At 38.8% G+C, this 19,787-nt stretch overlaps 1 protein-coding gene across 2 annotated transcripts in view; it reads left to right on the top strand.

Moving 5' to 3' along the window:
• LOC101156095 (glycine receptor subunit alpha-4-like) overlaps window positions 1-4,836 on the top strand; it is a 72,908-nt gene extending 68,072 nt beyond the window's left edge. For both annotated transcript variants that reach the window (XM_020706424.1, XM_011479898.2), the window contains one exon: window positions 3,942-4,836. In XM_020706424.1, the coding sequence (XP_020562083.1) occupies window positions 3,942-4,232 (291 nt within the window). In that variant the 3' untranslated portion in view covers window positions 4,233-4,836. The remainder of the gene's footprint in view (window positions 1-3,941) is intronic.
• Window positions 4,837-19,787: the final 14,951 nt, after the last annotated feature.

The raw sequence follows: 19,787 nt of genomic DNA, 5'->3' as shown, positions 1-19,787 counted from the left end.
CTACCTGGCGTCTGCGGCGTTCCTCCGGTGTGAGTTTAGAATGTCCGATCTGCATGGGTCCCTCAGAGGAGCAGGTGACGTGTTCACGAGAGATGGAAGGAGATTCTGGCATGGGGGTTTTAGACACAGGGTTATTTACAGTTTTCCTCTCAGTATGTGCTCTTTCTACCTGACGCTCGCGGAGTCGTACGTCAGAGTGAAGAGCTGCAGTAACGAGCTCCTCGAACGTTCTGGCTTCAGACTGAGAACAGAGATGGTCTTTGATCTGGTTGTTAAGTGATCGATAGAAAACCCCTTTTAGGGCAACGTCCGGCCATCCAGCTTCCACAGCTAGTATTCGAAAGTCAATTAAATGTTCACTTACAGATCGGCTGCGTTGCCTTAATCCTAGAAGGTGGCGCGTCGCCTCCTCAGTCTTGCGGGGTTGATCAAAGACCAGCTGAAATTCACCTAAGAAACGCTCGAAAGAAATCTGAGAAATGGGGTTAGCAGTTAGAAAGGCCTGAGCCCATTTGAGCGCTTTGCCTCTGAGGGAGTTAACTATGAGGGTGATCTTGCTGTGGTCAGCTTGGTAATATCGCGGAGCCTGCTGAAAAATAAGTCTGCATTGAAGAAGGAAACCCCCACATGATTCAACGTCCCCCTGAAAAAACTCCGGTTGAAGCCGGAAATTTTCAGGAATCCCAGAGGCAGCGGATATGTCCAAGCTCCCGGCTGTAGGGGCTGCAATGTTGGTATTAGCATTAGCTGGATATTGTCCGATTGAATTCATCTGGGCTTGAGAAATTATTCTCAGGCGACGAGAAAGGTCCTCCTGAATAGCGGTGACCCGGGTGATGGTACTGTAGAGGAGGTCCAGAAACAGTCCGTGCTGGATGACGGTCTGACGTAGATCTTCCGGGTCAGCTGGGTCTGGGTATTGGCCAGTTTGTTCTGTCATGGCGTCGTAGACGTAGCAGACCCAGATGCTGAAACCCGGAAGAAAACTCACAGCAAGGATGACTTTAAATGGATTTATTTTACCAGAGGTAAATAAATTTCTGAGGGGATGTGGACGTATTTCCTCCGTGGATTGAACTTGGTGTTTCCTTTGAGCTGATGCAAATGAAGGGGAGGGGGCGACACGAGGACGCGTCGAACTGTGGATCCAGAGGGAGCGAGGCTTGGGCGCTGAGGACAGCGGGACCGGCTTGAGGTAAGGCGTGGATGCCGAGGACGGCAGGACCAGCGTGGAGGGGAGGAACCAGCGTGACCAAGGTAGGAACCTGAAGGTGAGCACAAGACGTGGTAAGTATGGAGACAAGATAAACTTAGCTGAGACTAAGAGGCCAGGCATAAGCACCGGAGTGAGTATAACAAACTGGCGTAGAATTCTGGTGAGAGCTCCCTTATGAAGACCGGCAGGATGATGAGAAGATGAGGATCAGCTGGTTCCAATCAGCAAGGTGGTGAGAGCTGTAGGAGGGGGGGAGGTGAACTGACAGGCACCGTGACACAAAGTCATAAACTGCCTAGAAAAAAAAACACATTTTAAGTATTGTTATCTCTGAGCAGCAGCAGCCATTGCATGTTCAATGATGTTTTTACTGACCGAAATGTTAAAAAAATAGGATAACTGGCAAATGCAGATTTTTCTTCTAACTCAAATTTAGTAAAAATTTCATATGAAACAAACTTTCTTAACAAGAAAAGTCTAAGGATTGTTTTGTTATTCAGAGCACACTGAGATAATTAGAGAAGCTTCAACTGAACTCATGCCATCTAATTACAGAAAGTTGAGTCGCTGCAGGGAGCAAAGACCAGAGAAGAGCACCTATTATCTTCATAGTAACGCACCATTAGACTTAAGCACATGATGTACTATCATCTCACAAAGAGTAGGAGGGATAGGTGAGGACCGCCTCTGTTGTGCAATTTGTCAAAAAAAAAAGGATATAGTATCCATAAGGCTATTAAACAACCGGGCAGCCATGAAACGCAGGAAGTTTATAGGTAATCAAGTCAGCAGCAAGACAGTGAAGGTTCAGAAGGGCAGAGGTGGGAAATAAGTTTTAGAAAAAAATTGAACCAAAAAAGTAGAGATTAGATTTGAATTGAATGTATTGGTGTACAGAGATATTTAGCTGAATCAGTTTGTGATTTTTTTTCTGAAAAAATATTCTGGGGACTAGCCAGATCAGTAAAGAGCAGTTACCTCAAAACATGATCAAATAACTCAAATTTAATTTGTGTTTTGTTATCTAACATATCTCCACCCTGTCTCTTCGGGGTGTAACAATCCATTCTAACAACGATTTGATTCACATCATAATTAGTGGTTGCGGATATTATTTATAGTCAATATTGGTTCTTTTTGAACAATCCCATCAGTGACCTTAAATGGATCCAGGTCATCTTTATCCAAAACTTCAACCAGTGTGACTCAGTAAAAAAGAATTAATGTCAAATCCAGTCACATTTTAGTTTCCTAAGGTTCAGCCCACTGTTGTTTTTCCACATCAAAATAATTCAAAGGGAACATTTTTAGAACGTTCTACTCTATGGTCACATGTCTTTTGCCAAATTCAAGTGTTGGACTGGAATGATAGCTTGATCATTTTTGCTGCCATCACATGTGTGTTTTCTGCTGTGATGCACTTTGTCGTTTTGATGTTATAGTATCCAAAATATTGATTTATTTCATTTTGAAACAATTTTATAATCGTATAGGTCGATTTGATTTACAACTTGACTCAGACAAATTGATCTGGTTGGATCGTAAGAACATAAAGTGATTCGTCGATTAGGTAAAAATTATTCATTTGTGGTAAACTCTCCAAGGCCAGAAGCATAAACAGCACATGCAAACAAAAACATGCTTGATCATTTTTCTTTTTCTCCTGTTTAAGAAATTGTGTAACTAACGGTTTTTGTACTTACAAAAAAAAGGAGTTTAACTTCTAATGACTTTACTTTTATCTTTGCTTTATTGCGAATGCCCTGGATAATTGCAGCTGTAGGCTCCAGGAGCACTAACATGGTTGCACTAACAAACCTTTGCAGGGCAACTTTGACAGTTTCTTTTCAGCTTGCTCTAATGGTCACAGAGTTGTGCACTAGCTGCAGGGTTTGCAAAAGGTTTATTTAAGAAATAGTTGAACACATGCATCTATGAACATCTGTGTCTCTCACCTGATCCTCTCCCCACAAGGTTGAACGATTCACTTCATGCATTAAAGAAGATAAAACAGAATTCTGCAGTTTTATACCCTCAAACTATAGCAAATGGTCTTTGTGAGGTTTGGAAGAAGCAAAGCAGTTTCTTTTCTTCTGCAGATATAAATATAGAGCTGTTCATTTTAAATACAGAATTATTTTCGCTATCTTTTGTATCTGTACTATCACAACTGGATTTTACTTCTTTGACATTCTGTTGTTTGCAATGGTTTGTGCAAAAAATCCCAAATAAGGCAAAAAACGTGCAATGCATTTGGAAAGTGAGTTTAATGTTGTATTACAAATTTATGTTAATTAGAATTTAAAAGAGGTTTTTACTAAAAGATATTTTCTATAAACTGGAGAAATTTGTGCTTTTATCAACAAATATATTTATTTATTAACCTAAATATTTTTACCAACATTTATAAGCCAGTTTACAATATTAAAAAAACATTTACAAAATTATTACCATAAAATTAAGTTTTTGAACTGAATTACTTCAAATAATATTAAACTAGCTAATAACTATTGAAAACATTACCTGTTGTAGTAGTGTGGTGCTTTTGGGGTCTGTTTGTTTTGCAGATACTCTCCCTCTGTTGAACTCTGCTGCCCTTTCCTGCGTCTAAACCACAAACACATTTGGAAATCAGTTTGGACCGGGCAGAAATTAGAGAGCCGTGTGCTAACTGCAGTTGTCAGCGGGAGTCAAATCTGTTTTTCTCCTCTGTTTGACTCCACAGGAGGAGGAACTGGTGAGGGAGAGCCGTGGTTTTTACTTCCGGGGTTACGGACTCGGTCACTGCCTGCAAACCAAGGATGGCGCTCCTCTGGAGGGGGCAACAGTGTTCTCCCCGCCCCCTCCAATGACCATGTATGATGGAGAAGTGTTTAGTAAGCGCTTTGTGGACCGGGCCAAACGGATCGACACCATTTCTAGAGCTGTCTTTCCCCTGAGCTTTCTCATTTTTAACATCTTTTACTGGTTGACATACAAAGTGCTGCGACACGAAGACATCCATGCAAATTTGTAAAGCGCTCCAGCTTAAGTTTGCCATTCCTTCCTTAAAAAAAAAACATCTAAACCAAAACTGCCTGTTTGATCTACATCACAGTGAGGAAATGTGCCCAGAGACATCACAGCTTCTCAAAATCACTGCTGAAAAGTGGGAAATGTTGTGCTCAGGTGCGTCTTCAGGATCTCAGATGTAAAGCGGATGAGGCTGCCGGCTGGTGTTTGGGATCTGTTGGATTTTCCCCAGACCACAACAAATCAGAGCAGGCAGATGGAAGCGTTCCGAGATGATGTTGATCCTGGCTGAAAGGAACATGCTAACTTGAATTTTGACACTAAGCAGCTTTAAATGAATGTTTCTTACAATTTAAGATCTTTTTTTTTTACATCTATAAATTATTAACGATATACATGTTAGTTTTGGGGAGTATGGGGTCTTCCATAAGTCTGAAGTGATGGAATTGACTTTAAATATGTGTAGTACAAATGAACAATTAATCAAAAAACAATGGTGTAATAAAGTGTACATAAACAAAGCTGTTGACTAAACTAAACAAAGCACAAACAAGTATTTCTTTTTGTTGAAATTTAAATAAATTGCTATTCTGCCAGGAAACCAGAAATTATTTTTGCTGTATTTTATTCTGAATGTTCAATTCTTTCCTTTGTAAAATAAAAAAAGGGTATAAAAGAATCTTAAATGTTTTTAAAGAAATTCTCTAAATCATCAAACCAATGTTTTCATTTTTTTATGCCAAAACAATTGAAAATTGTATATTTTAGTCCATTAATAATTATCTGCCTTCAGCTGAAAAATCTCAATAGGAAAGAAAACGGAAACTTAAAGGTAAAAAATCTTCTTAAAGCTTAAAAAAAATGGAAATGTTGCAGATAAAAGATAGATAAAGAGCTCACATGGACTGCTTTAATTGTAAAACCAGGCCCTGGAATGATAACTTATAAAAGCAGCGACATTTTCTTTCTTGGTTAGGAGTGGAGGTGTGCAGGGAGGGGGCTTTGGCAGTGAGGGAGGACGAATGGGTTTTTTAATGGGAAATGAGAGGTTTGTTTTATCACCTAATGAGTTTGAAAGGAGCTTGGTGTTCCTGCTAATGACGGGGAATTCAGCGAGGTAGCTGTAGCGCACTGTTCTTTTGTCTGTAATCCTAATCAACTCCTGCATTTAGCAAGAGTCCACAGTTAATCATAAAAGAGAGTTTGAAAATCTTTTATCGTGTTTTATTTTTGTTTAGATTTAGTTATGTCTCTATTGTTTTCACAAAAATAAAAATATACAACAAAAGCTAGAAATGTCTTGTAAATCATACAGTTTAAAGTCCTGCCAACAAAGACAAACATAAATAAACAAACAACTCAAATCATTACAACAAAAGATTTATACAAAGAAATCCAAATTCTTTCCACTTCCTGTGCCCAACAACTAAACAGGAAGTGAAGGCCTCTGCCACCATTTTGTACTTTGGGCACCAGGAAGAGAAGGTAAGAAACCTGACAAAAATCAAACCAGTCTGAAACATTTGGTAGTTGTGCATGATGTGTCTAAAAGTGATGAGCTATGACAGACAGGTGACAAGTAGATACAACTACTTTGTCACAACACACAAACGGAATAGTTTTTATCCTTTTTAGACACTTTAAAGTCACAGCAGCTTTGGCACAGGTTTCCCACACTTGATCCAACTGACTGAAGAAGAATTTAAAAGAGAATGTGAAGCATTTGGTTGTCTCAAATTGTGTTTTTTCCATTCTGATTATCATTTGATTTATTGTCAAAATATTCCCAGTGGTGATGATGCAGATGTTGTTTTTAGCTAAAACTTACACAAAAATCTGTCATTTTCTAGGACAGAGTTCCTGCAGAGCTTCAGGTGTTTGTTAGAACGTCATCCTTTGAGTTGTGAGCAGGACTGTTAGCATTAAGCAACCCCACCCCCACTTCCCATCATTCCTTTGTTTACACCCCTCCGCTAGCTTACAGCCCCTCATACCCCCAACCTAACATTAGTGGTGCAACAAAAATGGCGAGCATTATTGTATCTATTCAGCCCTACAGTTTTGATCCAGATTCCAGCTCAGACGAGGAAAACAGAGACGTCCATGGATCTATTTGGCTGCAAGTGGATGCATCAAAACGGAGCAGAGCAGAGATCTTGTAGCCCACCGCTGTAGCTTCTAACAACTACAAGCTTCTACTAGTGGTCTTTTTCATTTACTCCTGATTCAGAATGATTTGAATAAAGAAATACTCAGAAATACAATTTTTAGCCATATTTACTTTATACATCCATCTATTATACATCATTCATCATAAAAATACTACAAGAACATGTTAAAACACCACTTCATTAAAGTTGGTCTTTAAACCCTCGAGGCAACGCTGCAAGGAAATAAGCACATTTGACATTTCTTCTGTATTTAAGCACTTTCCAATTGTTTAAATTGCTAAACTGTGTAGCATACATTAAATTGATCCTTTTTTTATAGTAAAATACTTTTTATTGTATAGGAACTTTGTTACCATAAAGCTTATGAAAGGATTCTTTAATAAAAAGGTTGACATTCAGCTGTCAACCCAATAAAAACCCAAAATCTTTTTGTTTTTATGTTGTTATTTTTTAATACTGCCAAATTTTTGTTTCTGAATCCTTCTATCAGCTCCTCCATTTCTGAACAGCTAGGCGTGATTTATATATAATCAGAAACATTTTCAGCCCAGCCTTTTCCTGTAAACCACAGATGATATTGTTTAGGTCAAAATGAAAGAAGAAAGCACATTTCAGCTGAAATAAGAAGCTTTTCTAAATCCAGCAAACTCTGACTGACACACGCAAAATAGCTTTCCTGATTTCTGGTAAATGCCTCCTCCAGATGTTTCCTTAGGATGAGCTTTATTCTGAAGACACTGAAGATTGATAGATTCCAATAACCCAAATTCTCCCCTCCACTGACCAGATTAAAACACTAACTTTCATTATGATGAAAATCCCCCAGGACTGTGATGGCTTAAACAAAAAACATCTACACAACCTTTAGCAGCTTTCATGTCACAAGAGGGCATAAAACCAAAGTTATCCATTTTCTGTTTTTTAAAGTGTTCCCATTAGAAGGATAAAGCTAAACAAGAACATTAAATATTCATTGTTTCACCCGGATTTAGATGCCTCCAGTGCTTCGTTTTGTGTGATTGCTTATTTTAACATCTCCTCCAAGGAATTCACAATGATGGTGACTCAAGCGCATATTTAAGCTATCTGATTGTGCATGAATGCTTTTACATTGAGCAGGACAGAACTTTATGTCCCTTTAATGGAACCAGTGGTCATCACGTCTCAGCCATGTCCTTGCTTTCCCCCCTGGGGGGCAATCACCATGTCCCCTCTGCCCTCCCAGTTTCAGCTGAATGTTATAGTATAACAGCGTGTAGATTCTAGATGAGCCGACCTGAACCTGCAATTCAATCGGTTGTTGTCTACAACAAATTTCTTCCTCCTTTGTGCAATGAAACAGATTTAAAAACATGTTTAAAGCTCCTTTACAATCATCTGTTTATGTATTGTGAAACCATTCCCAGTGGTCTTTTTAATTATGATTATGGTGTTTTTTGCTAAAATCAAAAAAGCTGTGTCATTTAGGAAATAGTTTCTGCAGAGTGGAAGGAGATCATTACTTCCTCGCCACGTTGCTGAGAGCTCTCTGTTCACAGTATACCCCACTAGCTTCTAACCCCTCACAACCCCCACCTAACTTTAGATGTGTTACAAAAACGGCGACCAATATTGGAGCAATCCAGCCGTAAAGTTTTGATCCAGATTCCAGCTCAGACGAGGAAAAACAAAGACATACGAGGGTATATTTGTCTACAAGTGGATGCATCAGAATGGAGCGGAGCAGGGAGCTTGTGGCTCACCGACTGTACCACCTACTCTGCAAATACAAGCTAATTCAAACTGAGTTTTCTCATCTGGTCCTGATTCAGCTATTTGATTAAAGAAATACTCAGAAATGCAATTTTAAAAAGTCTTTATCGTGCTTTTCTTTAACCTTTCAGAGTAATCTATATCGATGTTTATGATAATATATTTATTACCTTTAGCACGCTAAAGACAGATTTTTTTTTTTAATATTAGTTATTTTTGCTGCCCTTTTTCCTACCTGGAGGTAAGACGACTCGATCTCTGAGGCTCCGCCTTTTGCTCATTGTGGGTGTCACCCATTTCATGACATCAACCTAGAGTTGGCCTAGGCAGTGCAACAAACAACATCTGAACTTTTACAAAGATGTACCGGTATGTGCAAATTGTGAATATTAAAGAAAAGCCTTTAGCCGATAACTGCTAGCTCCATGTAGAAAGTGGGCGTTAGTGTTAGCCAGGGGGCGGTCCTGGTGGGGTTGGGCAATGTCCCCTAAATTGGCAGTTGACGATGTTTGCAGTCAACCATCGGGATGGACGATGATATCGTTGGGGGGTATTTTTAATTTTTCGTTCTTATATATATATAAAATTGCCATTCGTCATTTTACTTTATTTCTTTTATTTCCCAAATAATGACTCATCCACGATGATCCAGTCTAAACTGAGGGAAGTGACTATAAAAAAAATAAAATAAACAAAATAGAAAAGAAGTGGTCCGGTCCTGCGTTTGATTAGACCGGTGGAGCGAGCGACCGTGTCTCTAGCAGAGCAGACGGACTTAAAGTTTTGTGCTTTAGGGGAAGTAAGGATGCTTTGTTACGTGTGGGAGATTTAGGACTGTGATCCGTCCCGCAGCTCTGCGTGAAAGAGCAACCGGAATTTTAGGAGAAGCGGGTCTCTCGGTAAAAGTGTGTGTCGGGGCAGAGCTCGGAGCGCTAGCTAACGCAGTGTGTAAGCTTCGAAGCAGAAAGACCGCTCAGTCCTTAGAAACCGTTCAAACATTTGTGTTTCCAGTCGTGTCCCGACAAAATAAAGGCTGATGTTATTCCCACATATTTACGTGCAGCCAAGATGCAGATTGTAGCGTTTCACGCATGGATTTATGTTCATGCTAATGTTGTTAGCCCCTGTTAGCATACTGCTAATCCTGGCTTCCGGCTCCGTTTTTCAACAGAAAAAGCACTGACCACACAAATTAAAATGATGAGCGAACAGGCGCTTCATAATAACCGTAACATTAATAAAAGCACGTTTAGGAGATCATCTTGTATAATAATAATAAAATAACCGAGCTGACGTATCTATGTATGTAGCCGCTCGGCGGAACTAAGTTTCGCTTCCGGTTTTTAAAAACACTGCTGCGCATGTGCGAATGATTTATTCCGACCGAAAGTGTGACCCAGGTCCTGGCAGTGCAGGCTCTTCCTGGAAGGGGCTGTTCTCACTTACATATGTCAGCACGTGAGAACCCGCTCATTTTGGTGAATATGGAGGGGCTGATGCTCGGAGCGCAGGTTTTTAGAAGAATGCTCAGAAATGCCTGAAGAGATCAAAACACCTCTTTTGGGTGTCTTTATAGTGAGAAATGAACATTATAATAACTTTGAAAGCTCGATAAAGTTAATTTCCCATTCCATAGGCCCTTTAAGTGTGCTTTTCTTTATATCTGTCCTTCATTAGAAAAGTGCCACAAGAACATTTTAAAAACACCTTTTTTATCAGAGTGGGTTTTTAAAGGAAGCAATTTTTTTCAACTTAACTTACATCCATTTTCAGAACATGCTGTATCTCTTTGGGTCACTGGGTTGCTGGAGCCTATCCCAGCTACTGTTGGGCAAAGATGGGGTATACCCTAAACAGGTTTTTAGACTGTTTCAGAATCACACCTAGGTGCAAATTTACAGTCACAAATTCACCTATGAAGTATGTTTTTGGACTGTGGGAGGAAGTCCCTGGATAAAACCCACGCATGTGCAAGGAGAACATGCAAACTTCACACAGACAGAAAGGATTTAAACCCGGGCCTTCTTGTTGAATCAATGTGTCACGTCACCCATAGAAAATGCTTTACCTCTGGCTCTCGTGAAATGAGGCACAATCCCTCACCATTGCTTCCTGATACAGGCGCTGCCATGTTGAACCAGTCGACAGTGATTTTTATCAAGTCACTCTGAGTCATTCTATCTAGGGCAGTGGCAACAGTAGTTGCCATAGATACAACAACTTAGAGCAGCACTTCTTATGAGCTTCTGACAAGTTTAAAAAAACAGATATATATTTTTGAGTCAGTGTGAGAAAGAGAGGTTAGCACTCCATTTCCACTTTTCTCCTCCTACCCCACCACTCCCATGAACCTGAAGAACACATGTGATCCTTTTGGGTTCTCCCCAATCCCAATTTCAATTGGAGAGGCTCAGGATCAATTTGGTCTGAATCATTCAGTCAGAATCTTTTCCTCCACATAGGGACTAGGACTGGCTCTTGTTAAGACTAAACTGTTACTTCCTACAATGCAACATTTTGTGCTTCTCTCAGGCAAACTCAGTAGAGTCAACACAACTTTAGGAACTTTCTTCCAAATATTGAAGCAAGAAAGTAATGCAGCAACATCATCAGAAACTAGTAGTAATACAGGGGTATGCACGTGTATGCACACGTGCGTGAACCGGAAATGCGTCACAAATGGGGAGGGGGTCATGACGTCACTGAGAACATGTCAGAAAGTAGGTGGAACTTATACCATGTGACCAATATAACGTAGCAAAGTGGGTTGTGCTTGTCCCCTCCCTAGTATGACACCTGGATGTGGAGGGGTGGGTGCATCAGGTAGTGTGGGGGTGTCACTATTGTTTAATGAAGCTTTTGTAGATTTTATGGAGTGTTAGAAAAACAATGCAAACAATGACATTCAGAATCATTATTCGGTCTAGGAAGCCTCACCTGTGTGTGGATGTAACCTGGTTGGGCAGCTGGTGGCACTCTGTGAGGGGCCCCCAAATCGCATTTTTCAACCCATCCATAAGCCTGCTCAGACATCTGTGAGAGGTAGGCAAGGCAGGTTTATTTGTAAACCTGTGGAAGCTTACTTATAGCTTGAATGATAATGAGTTAGTAAGTTTATGAGCACAAACTTACTAACTGAACTCTCTATCAAACACTGAGATTTTTACACATTGTTTGCAAAAGTCAGAAGGGATCTTCATGAACCATATCTCTTTAAATTAAACATGATCTTTTTTAACATGTAAACCAAAAAATATCCCCATATTTTGTTTTAATAAGTGTAATGCTGTTTTAGCACATAAACTCAAACATTGAGATTTTTTCATATTAGTCACTAAAGTCAAGAGCCTGATAAATTAAATCTTTCTAAAAAACACAAATGATATTTTTGGTTAAATGCAGAACTACCTTGTGAATCCGAAAAGACCCTCCTTCCTCCAGGATTCCACAGCATAAAAAGTTCTCTGGGTTTAAATTTTCCAGCTGGAGAAGTTTCTATGGGTTGCTTGTAACACAGGTTTCCTGATTGTCCTGATTAAATAAATCTCTATTTTAAAAAAAAATCTTGTTTTTTTTTTTTTAATAGAGTTGAAAATCTTATTTATTGAGTATTTCATAACAGAAATAGTTTTTAAAAACAAGATTTCCTGGACTTGGTGCTTTAAGTTGAATGCAAGCCTGTACGTCACATGCACGTGTGTGCACGTTACATGCACGCGCACAGGTGCCCCCATATTACAACTGAAACTCCTTTTAAAAAGCTGCGTGATTCATTTCAGCACAGGCCAAATTCAGATTATGAAAAGGATAATTTGACCAAAAATTGCAAAAAGACAGAAACAACAGATCAGACAAATTTCCACAATAAAATGTTTGGTGGTGTGCTGGATCTGAGCTGTTTCGAAGGTACACAGCTTGGTGGAAGATCTGTTAAGAAGGTTTTTGTTTTCACGTCACTAAGTCCTAATCAGCTGTTCCACATCATGAGTCAGCTTCTATCCGATCATAGCTCCCCATCACCTTTTCATTGCCAATCACATATGAGATTAAAATGTGGTCTCCTCCCCCACACTCATTCAGCTGTCATTGCAGGTTCCCTCCTTCTCCCCCATACCTCTCCCACACATGGATCTTCATCTCTCGTACCTCCTGAGGACGCTCAACTCAAGTCATCGCCAACATCACCAAAATAGACTGGAGGTTTTACTAACTCCCTCAAAGCATTCATGCGCTTAAGTTATGCTCAGTGTTATTTTTTCATGGGGTTTAGGCACTTAAAAATCTAAAAATCTGAATATGTGTGTAGATGTAGCGTTTCGACAGGAATATTTGCAAGTTACATGTCCAACCTTCTTAAAGGCTTATGCGTGGGGTTCTGTGTTGCATTGTGGGTTTGTTTTGTGGATTGATTTGTGGCTACTCTGTGGGCTACTATTCAATATTGCTCCTAACAGAGAGTTAAGTGTAACATAAAAGCATATTAGATTAAAAAAGATAAACACATTTTCTGTACTATTCCCTGTTTTATTTTTAAGCATTTATTTCTACCAATATTGATTAGCAGGAACGTTAAACTTATTTTAAAGCCACTCTCAGCTTATACTCTGAATGTGTGTTCAAATGTACAGTGATACATAATATACAATTGTTCAGATTTGATTCAAACTTCTGATGTACACAAAAAAACTTTCTATTAAAGATGGTGCAGATAAGAGAAAAGGCATCTTGGATCAAAGTCAGAAATGGCTTCTTTTCCTTTTTATTCGGTTTCTTCCAACTTCAAAAGCAATCTTTAAAGGGACGTATCACCATTTGAAAATAAAGATAAAATAATATTTTTATTACTATCATTTCTATTTTAAAGCTGATATTTCGGCCTTTAGGTTTCAACTATTTTTTTACTTTTTTTATGTATTATAGCACAAAATGTACAAATGACAAGAAAATGCAGGTGAACACTGGACTGAGGGTCATATCTTGAACAGCTGAAGCTTCCTCCTTTATTAGGATCTTTGCCTGGCTTTTGTCTATGCAGTGGAAATTTCGATTTTTTTTTACATGTTTTTATGAATCCACACTTCCACAAAACATTTCTAACGTAATCCCTCATTTTGAACAGTATACATTAAAGTTCCAGACTTTCTGTCTAAAATGGAATGCAAATTAATTTAGTTCACTTCTTAATTTATCTGCCTTGTTTATTATCATTAAAATTTGTGTAGAGGTCAGAGGTTAAAGAGTCAAATAATTTCAGTTTGTCGTTTTGTGCCCCTGAGGTTTTGGACCTCTAACATACTCCTACCTTTGATTCTTATACAGTGCAGAATTAAATGTTCTGCATTTAAATATAAACTATAAACTAACTGTTAGATATACAACACTACTAAAACTGAAAAGCTTTTTTTTTTTTTTAAAAAAGCTTAAAGCAAAATATGGTATTGGTGCAAAAGGGAGTTATTTCTGGTTGCGATTCCGTCACACAGCACATTTTTTAGATTTGATCTGAGGCTGTCCTTCTGGGACAAGTCATGACATTGTTTGCAATGCCATGACTTGGCTTAAAAAGCCTATGGACCTATGGAACCTAAATTTTCTGTAACCCTTGTGCTATCCTAGGCACTTTGACATTGGGAGTTGGGTCATCTAGACCCACTAGACAGTGCTCTGAACCTTTTTTCTTCAATGATTTGTGATCCTCACTGGTGTCCATGGATTACATGAAATCTTTCCACCTTTATCCACCTTTGTCATGGTAGGGAGAACACGTCAATGTAAGGGTGGGGTCATCTAAGATAGCACAAGGGTTAAATTGTGTATATTTTGTTCTAACGTTGTTTTATCATTAAAATTCCAAGACAAAAAAGAAATCTAGGAGTTACTACCTCAAATGACTGTAGCACTCAAATTGATTCAATGTTTTTTATAGGTTGGACATTTTGCACTATTTGCCACATTTTACTGATATTTCTCCTTGTCTAGTTATACCAAGTTATAGCTTCATTCACTCAAGAGAGACAAAACAGACAAGCAGAGCAAAAATTGACCATTACGGAGGTTTTAGTCTCACTTCAGAGTCTTGATGAGGAAGAATTCGATGGAGGAGCAGGTTCAGGAAGTGATGTTTCTTGGGGTTAAGAAGAAGCTTCATTGAGTTCTGAGAGTGGCTCAAACAACATCGAAGGGGACATCAAACTAGAGACATCAAAACATTTGCTAACATCCCATCTGCTCATTTTCAAAGTATCAGGCCTACAGGACCTGTGATCATTTTTAGGGATAATGTTTGCTATGATGCATAATAAAATGTAATGTACACCTGTGCTATTTTTGTGTGCTCTTGTGACCTTCTTATCTTTTATTTAGTTATTGCATAGAGCCTTGAAATAATTGACAAAAAAAGCATGATTTTCTGTTAGACAGCTTTTTGATCTACATGGTTGCCATGAATTGGAAAATGCCTGATAAGATGAATATTCCATGGAATAAAACTGATTTGGTATAATGTTTTGAAGAGAATGTAACACTCAGTTATTAAAGCTTTAATTTAGCCTGTTCAGTTTACCCCTCCTTTCAAATACTCTTAGATCTTTTCAATATAATGTGGAATCTATCCAAGTAATTTCCGAGCTTTAAACATGACTTCTATGGTCATTCTAATATTAATGGAATTCAGGTAGAAGTCAAATCAGATTGAAAAGGTGTTTGTTTGTTTTTTACTTTTTTTGCACAAATCCCAACTAAAACTGTAAAGATCCTACATTCCTTCTTAAAGTGATTACATTTGGAAGATACTAAACCTCACTTACTTTAACTAAGTAAAGCCCATTACATCAAAAATTGGCAGACATTTTGGGGGGATTTAAGATGTTTTTTAAACCTTTTAATGAAATCCACAAAAAAATTCCATCTTTTTTTCATGTGTGTGCGTCTTTATTTCCACAGATCCACAGGTTTGCCTGAAATACGTCAGCTGCTGCTTTCACAAAGCACAACTTTTTGCCAACTTCAGGAGCTAAAGGGTTTTGTATGACATCCACTTTTAAATTCTCCATTAGAGACCCAGAAAAGAACTTCCCAGTTCAAGCAGCATGCACCATTAGAGGAAAAGGGAACAACGCATAGTGGGAGAGCCAGTTCTAATGATGCATAGCAGCATTGTATGAATTGAAGAAGCACTTCCATGCATTGGTCTCCTCTCCATTTTCTTGTGCTTAATTTCTTTGTCCTCTTTGCGCAGCCTGAATATTATCATTAAAGCCATAAGTAAGCATCCACAGACGACTAACATCTTAAAAAGTGGGACTCCGACACGGTTTCTCTCTCCTCTCGCTGCCATTTAGGTAAAACAGAGCATTTTTCCACCTCCTTTTCCGTTCTGTCCATCAGACTTGACTGGTAATGCCCAGGAGAGCAAGGCAGACAGTTCACAGCTTTTTTCCTCCACTGCTCTGACACAGATTCAGCGCTGAAGGAGGTTGGTTCTGAGAGACCAGCCAGGAAGGAAAGTAATTATTTTCCTGGAAGAAGATGCATGCATGCACACACAACTGTGTGCCTGTGGCTGGGTGGGATGTTGAGAAGCTAAACGCTTTGGCCTCCCTCCAGAGACGGAAAGTAAAGATCAAGAGGAGGAGGAGGGACGAACAGAAACGTCATTACCTTCATCTCCTCCGTGACTCAGTAAAACTGTCAACTGAATTTATGGTCCTTTCAATTTGTTTGGTTTTTTTCAACAGTTTTGACCTCAAAAAGCAAATGATGAGTTTTGCACACTATAGGCCTTATTTAGTAAAGGTAAATATTTCTGAGGATTTAACAGCTAAATAACCACATTGCATTTAAATTTACTGTGGATTGCATCTGTCAAAAGAAGTGTGCACAATAGATTTCTCATGTTTGTCTTTGAGTGTGCATTGTGGGCATTTATGGGAGCACACTCAAAAAATTAGAAATGATAGGAGTGATGATTTGAGACCTGTCATTTTTGGAAGTTGTCATTGAAATGTCTCCATTTCTCCTGACAAGTTGTGCTGAACCTTGCATCTCTGCAGATTGAACAATGCTGTATTATTAACAACACGATGACAAACTGAGGAGATGGTGGTTTGATTAATGATTAATTAGACATTAATCAAGTCTAATGTCTTCTGTCATACACAGAAAAGCCTCCAATAAAAACTTCTGCAGAAAAGAGTTTTTAGCATCATTTAGCAAAACTCCTCCAGACATTTCCAAATATCTTTTGGCAAAAAGAAAATCTCTTTTTTCTCACATCCTAATCATTAACATGCTGAGCAACACTTTGTTCATCCCTGAAGCAATCTAAGTAATCACCCCCAGTTGTAGGATAATGATCTCCTCATTTAGGGCGGAGGCTAGAGCACTGCTAAAGTGTTCCCCTATTGGCATTTTTCTCATTTTGTTGAATTACAGACTTTTATTTAAATGGATCTACTTTTGGATTTTTAGGCAATTGCCACATATAAAATAATAAACTTGATAAAATAAATACCTCAAGTTGTGAAATCGGGCTTTGAATTAAATAGCACAACCGTAGAGTTTGCAACACCGTGAATAAAGCAGGACAATGAAGAGAATGAAAGGAAGTACGTAAAAGTCCTGCTTTAAAAAACTCAAAGCACCAAAAGATTCAGATAATAAGAGAAAAATAGCACCTCAACATACAAGAAATGGACAAAACTCATAAGTTACAGAAATCTGAACTTCATAACCAAATTTGCACTGACTCATACACATCCAATAAAAGGATAGTCGCTAACTTTAATGTATCTTTGTATGTGAGCCCCATTCTATCCAAAACATGATTTTAGGGCTGTTTTTATTTGTAGATGTATTGTTATCTCTCATGGACAAATGATTGAATAATTAAAGTTCACAAAAGTTTGTAAAAGAATAGACCTGTGTCGCTTCAGCTGAATTTTTATGTTGAAAAACCTTTCCTTTTGAGCAGCCTAAACCTTTTCTTCTAAATGTCAGATAATTAAAAGGCTTTAAACTGTCTTTGCCTTAATTCACCAATACCTCATTAATGTTTAGTAGGATGTTTAAAGCTTTTGCATCTTTCAGTACATAAATACACTGTAACTAATTTTAATACAAATTAAATGTAATTATAACAATGGCATTCAATTCAAGTGTTGCAAACTCTACCAGTAAAGGGCGGAGGCCTCAATTTTCCCAGATCTTCAAACAATAACTGGGGTTGGAAGAATTGCAGCAATGAATTCTGTATTTCAGTGTAGGATATTGCCTTGCCACCAGGATTCAGTTTTTTTTTAAACCAACCTAAAACCTTTTACTTAATTCTATATATTCATTCATTTCATATTTGATTGAGAGTTATTTAAACATTCTCTTTAGGATGATCCAAACTTTCCTTATAAATTCCTTGTATGGAACTTGGTTCATGTTTCTGCCCTGTAGTTCCTCATCATTCCACTAGGGGCAGTAGAAGGACTTTTATTAATAATAATAATAATAATAATAATAATAAACTTTATTTGTATAGCATCTTTCAAGATAAAAATCACAAAGTGCTTTACAGTAAAACATAGTAAAACACAGTCAAACACAGAATATAAAAAGGATTAAGAAAAAGCTATTTTAAAAAGATAGACTTTTAGATGCTTTTTAAAAGAAAACACTAAGTCTGTAGATCTGAGTCTGAGAGGAAGGGAGTTCCAGAGCGATGGAGCCACTGCTGCAAAGACTCTGTCACCTTTAGTCTTTAACCGGGTTCTCTTTACAATCAGCAGACCCTGATCACATGACCTCAGGGACCTGCTGGGAGTGTACAGCTGCACAAGGTCTCTTATATAGACCGGTGCTTGGTTATTAAGAGCTGTGTATGTTAAAATGCACTGTGTGGCGGATGGGGAGCCAGTGCAGCTGGATTAATACCGGGGTGACGAGTGAAAACTTAGAGGATTTAGTTAAAAGCCTTGCAGCAGCGTTCTGGACAACCTGGAGCCGTTCTAAAGATTTTTTGCTTAAATTTGTGAAGATAGAGTTGCAGTAATCAAGACGAGATGATATAAAAGCGTGGATGAGCATCTTCATCTCAGAACGGGACACAATTGGACTCAGTTTTGCTATGTTTTTAAGATGATAAAAACAAGAGAAGTGACTCGACATGAGAGTCCTGCATCACTCTGCATCAGGATGTCATTAGTGACTCTGAGAAGGGCTGTTTCAGTGGAGTGAGCTCTGCGGAAATTTGACTGAAACTGTTCTAAAATGCCATGACTGTCACGAGTAGTTGTAAGTTGGTTAGCAACAACTTTTTCTAGAATTTTGGACATGAATGGGAGATTAGAAATAGGTCTAAAACTGCTCAAGAGGGAGGAGTTTTTTAAGGATAGGAAGGACGACAGCTTTTTTGAAGTGCTCAGGGACTTGACCAGACAGCAAAGACGAGTTCATTATTGACAGGACACAGGGACCGATGGACTGGAAGACATCTTTGAGCAGAGATGTTGGCAGCACGTCTAGAGAGCGAGAGGATGACTTCATTGTGCCAACTAATCTGACTCGCTCAGAGAGAGAAACAGGTGAGAAGGTGTCTAAAATCACAGGCCAAGGTGGACTAGGACATGAACCAGAACCCGCTGTGTGACAGAGAGCTTATCACAGATCTGACTTTTTCAATAAAAAATGATATAAACTTATCACAATCATCATTTGAATGGATGGGAACGGCAGGTGGACCGGGCATCACGATATCACTAATGGTGTTGAATAGCACCTTAGGATTACCTTTTGGAAATGAGATTGGTGAAGTAAGCAGCCCTCGCATCTCTAACAGCACTGTTAAAAGAAACTAAAAGATCCTTAAGATGAAGTAGATGAACATGTCGGTGAGTTGTTTTCCATAAACGTTCAATTTTCCCGCAAGATTGTTTCAGACGGCGAATGCTGTCGTTTATCTAAAGGGGAAACCTTAGTGACAGGGGCCAGTCTAGTTTTAATGGGACAGACTTCATCTAGGATGGAAAGACAGTAACTATTGAAAATACATATTAATGAATAAACATCTGTGCACGGAGAGAGGACCAGATTAAAAGCATTAGAAAAGGCCTCAGCCAAGGAGGAGTTAAGCATGCGAGACCTAACTTCTCTACGTGCACGCAAGAGCGACACAGAAAAAGATACGTTGAAAAAATACAATGATGATCAGAAATAAAAATGTCCTCAGAAAAAATAGAGTCAATAAGCACACCTGAGGTAAATACAAGGTCGATTGTGCCTCCTTTAACATGTGGACCCAGACACATGCCGAGTAGAATTAAAAGAGTCCATGAGACTGCTGAAACCTCTGGCAAAGAGGTCAGAGTCATCATTAATGTACATGTTAAAATCACCAACTATGATCAGGTTAGACAGCTTCATAGTGGAGGATAAAAAGTCGCTGAACTCATTTAAAAAGAGGCTCTTTGGTCCAGGTGGACAGTAGACAACAACACAGTACAGAGGGTTCTTGTCCCCGACTTTAATCACCTGAAGCTCCAATGAAGAAAAGTGAACGACGCTCACCGAGCGGCACAGGAGACGACTCTGGAAGACCGCGGCGACTCCCCCTCCTCGACCCGATGGCCGAGGCCGTCCAATGCAGGAGT

This window comes from Oryzias latipes, chromosome 10 (assembly GCF_002234675.1).
Source record: "Oryzias latipes chromosome 10, ASM223467v1".
Classification (NCBI taxonomy): domain Eukaryota; kingdom Metazoa; phylum Chordata; class Actinopteri; order Beloniformes; family Adrianichthyidae; genus Oryzias; species Oryzias latipes.
The sequence above is the reverse complement of the archived record's forward strand: the minus strand, read 5'-3'. Positions and strand labels throughout refer to the sequence as shown.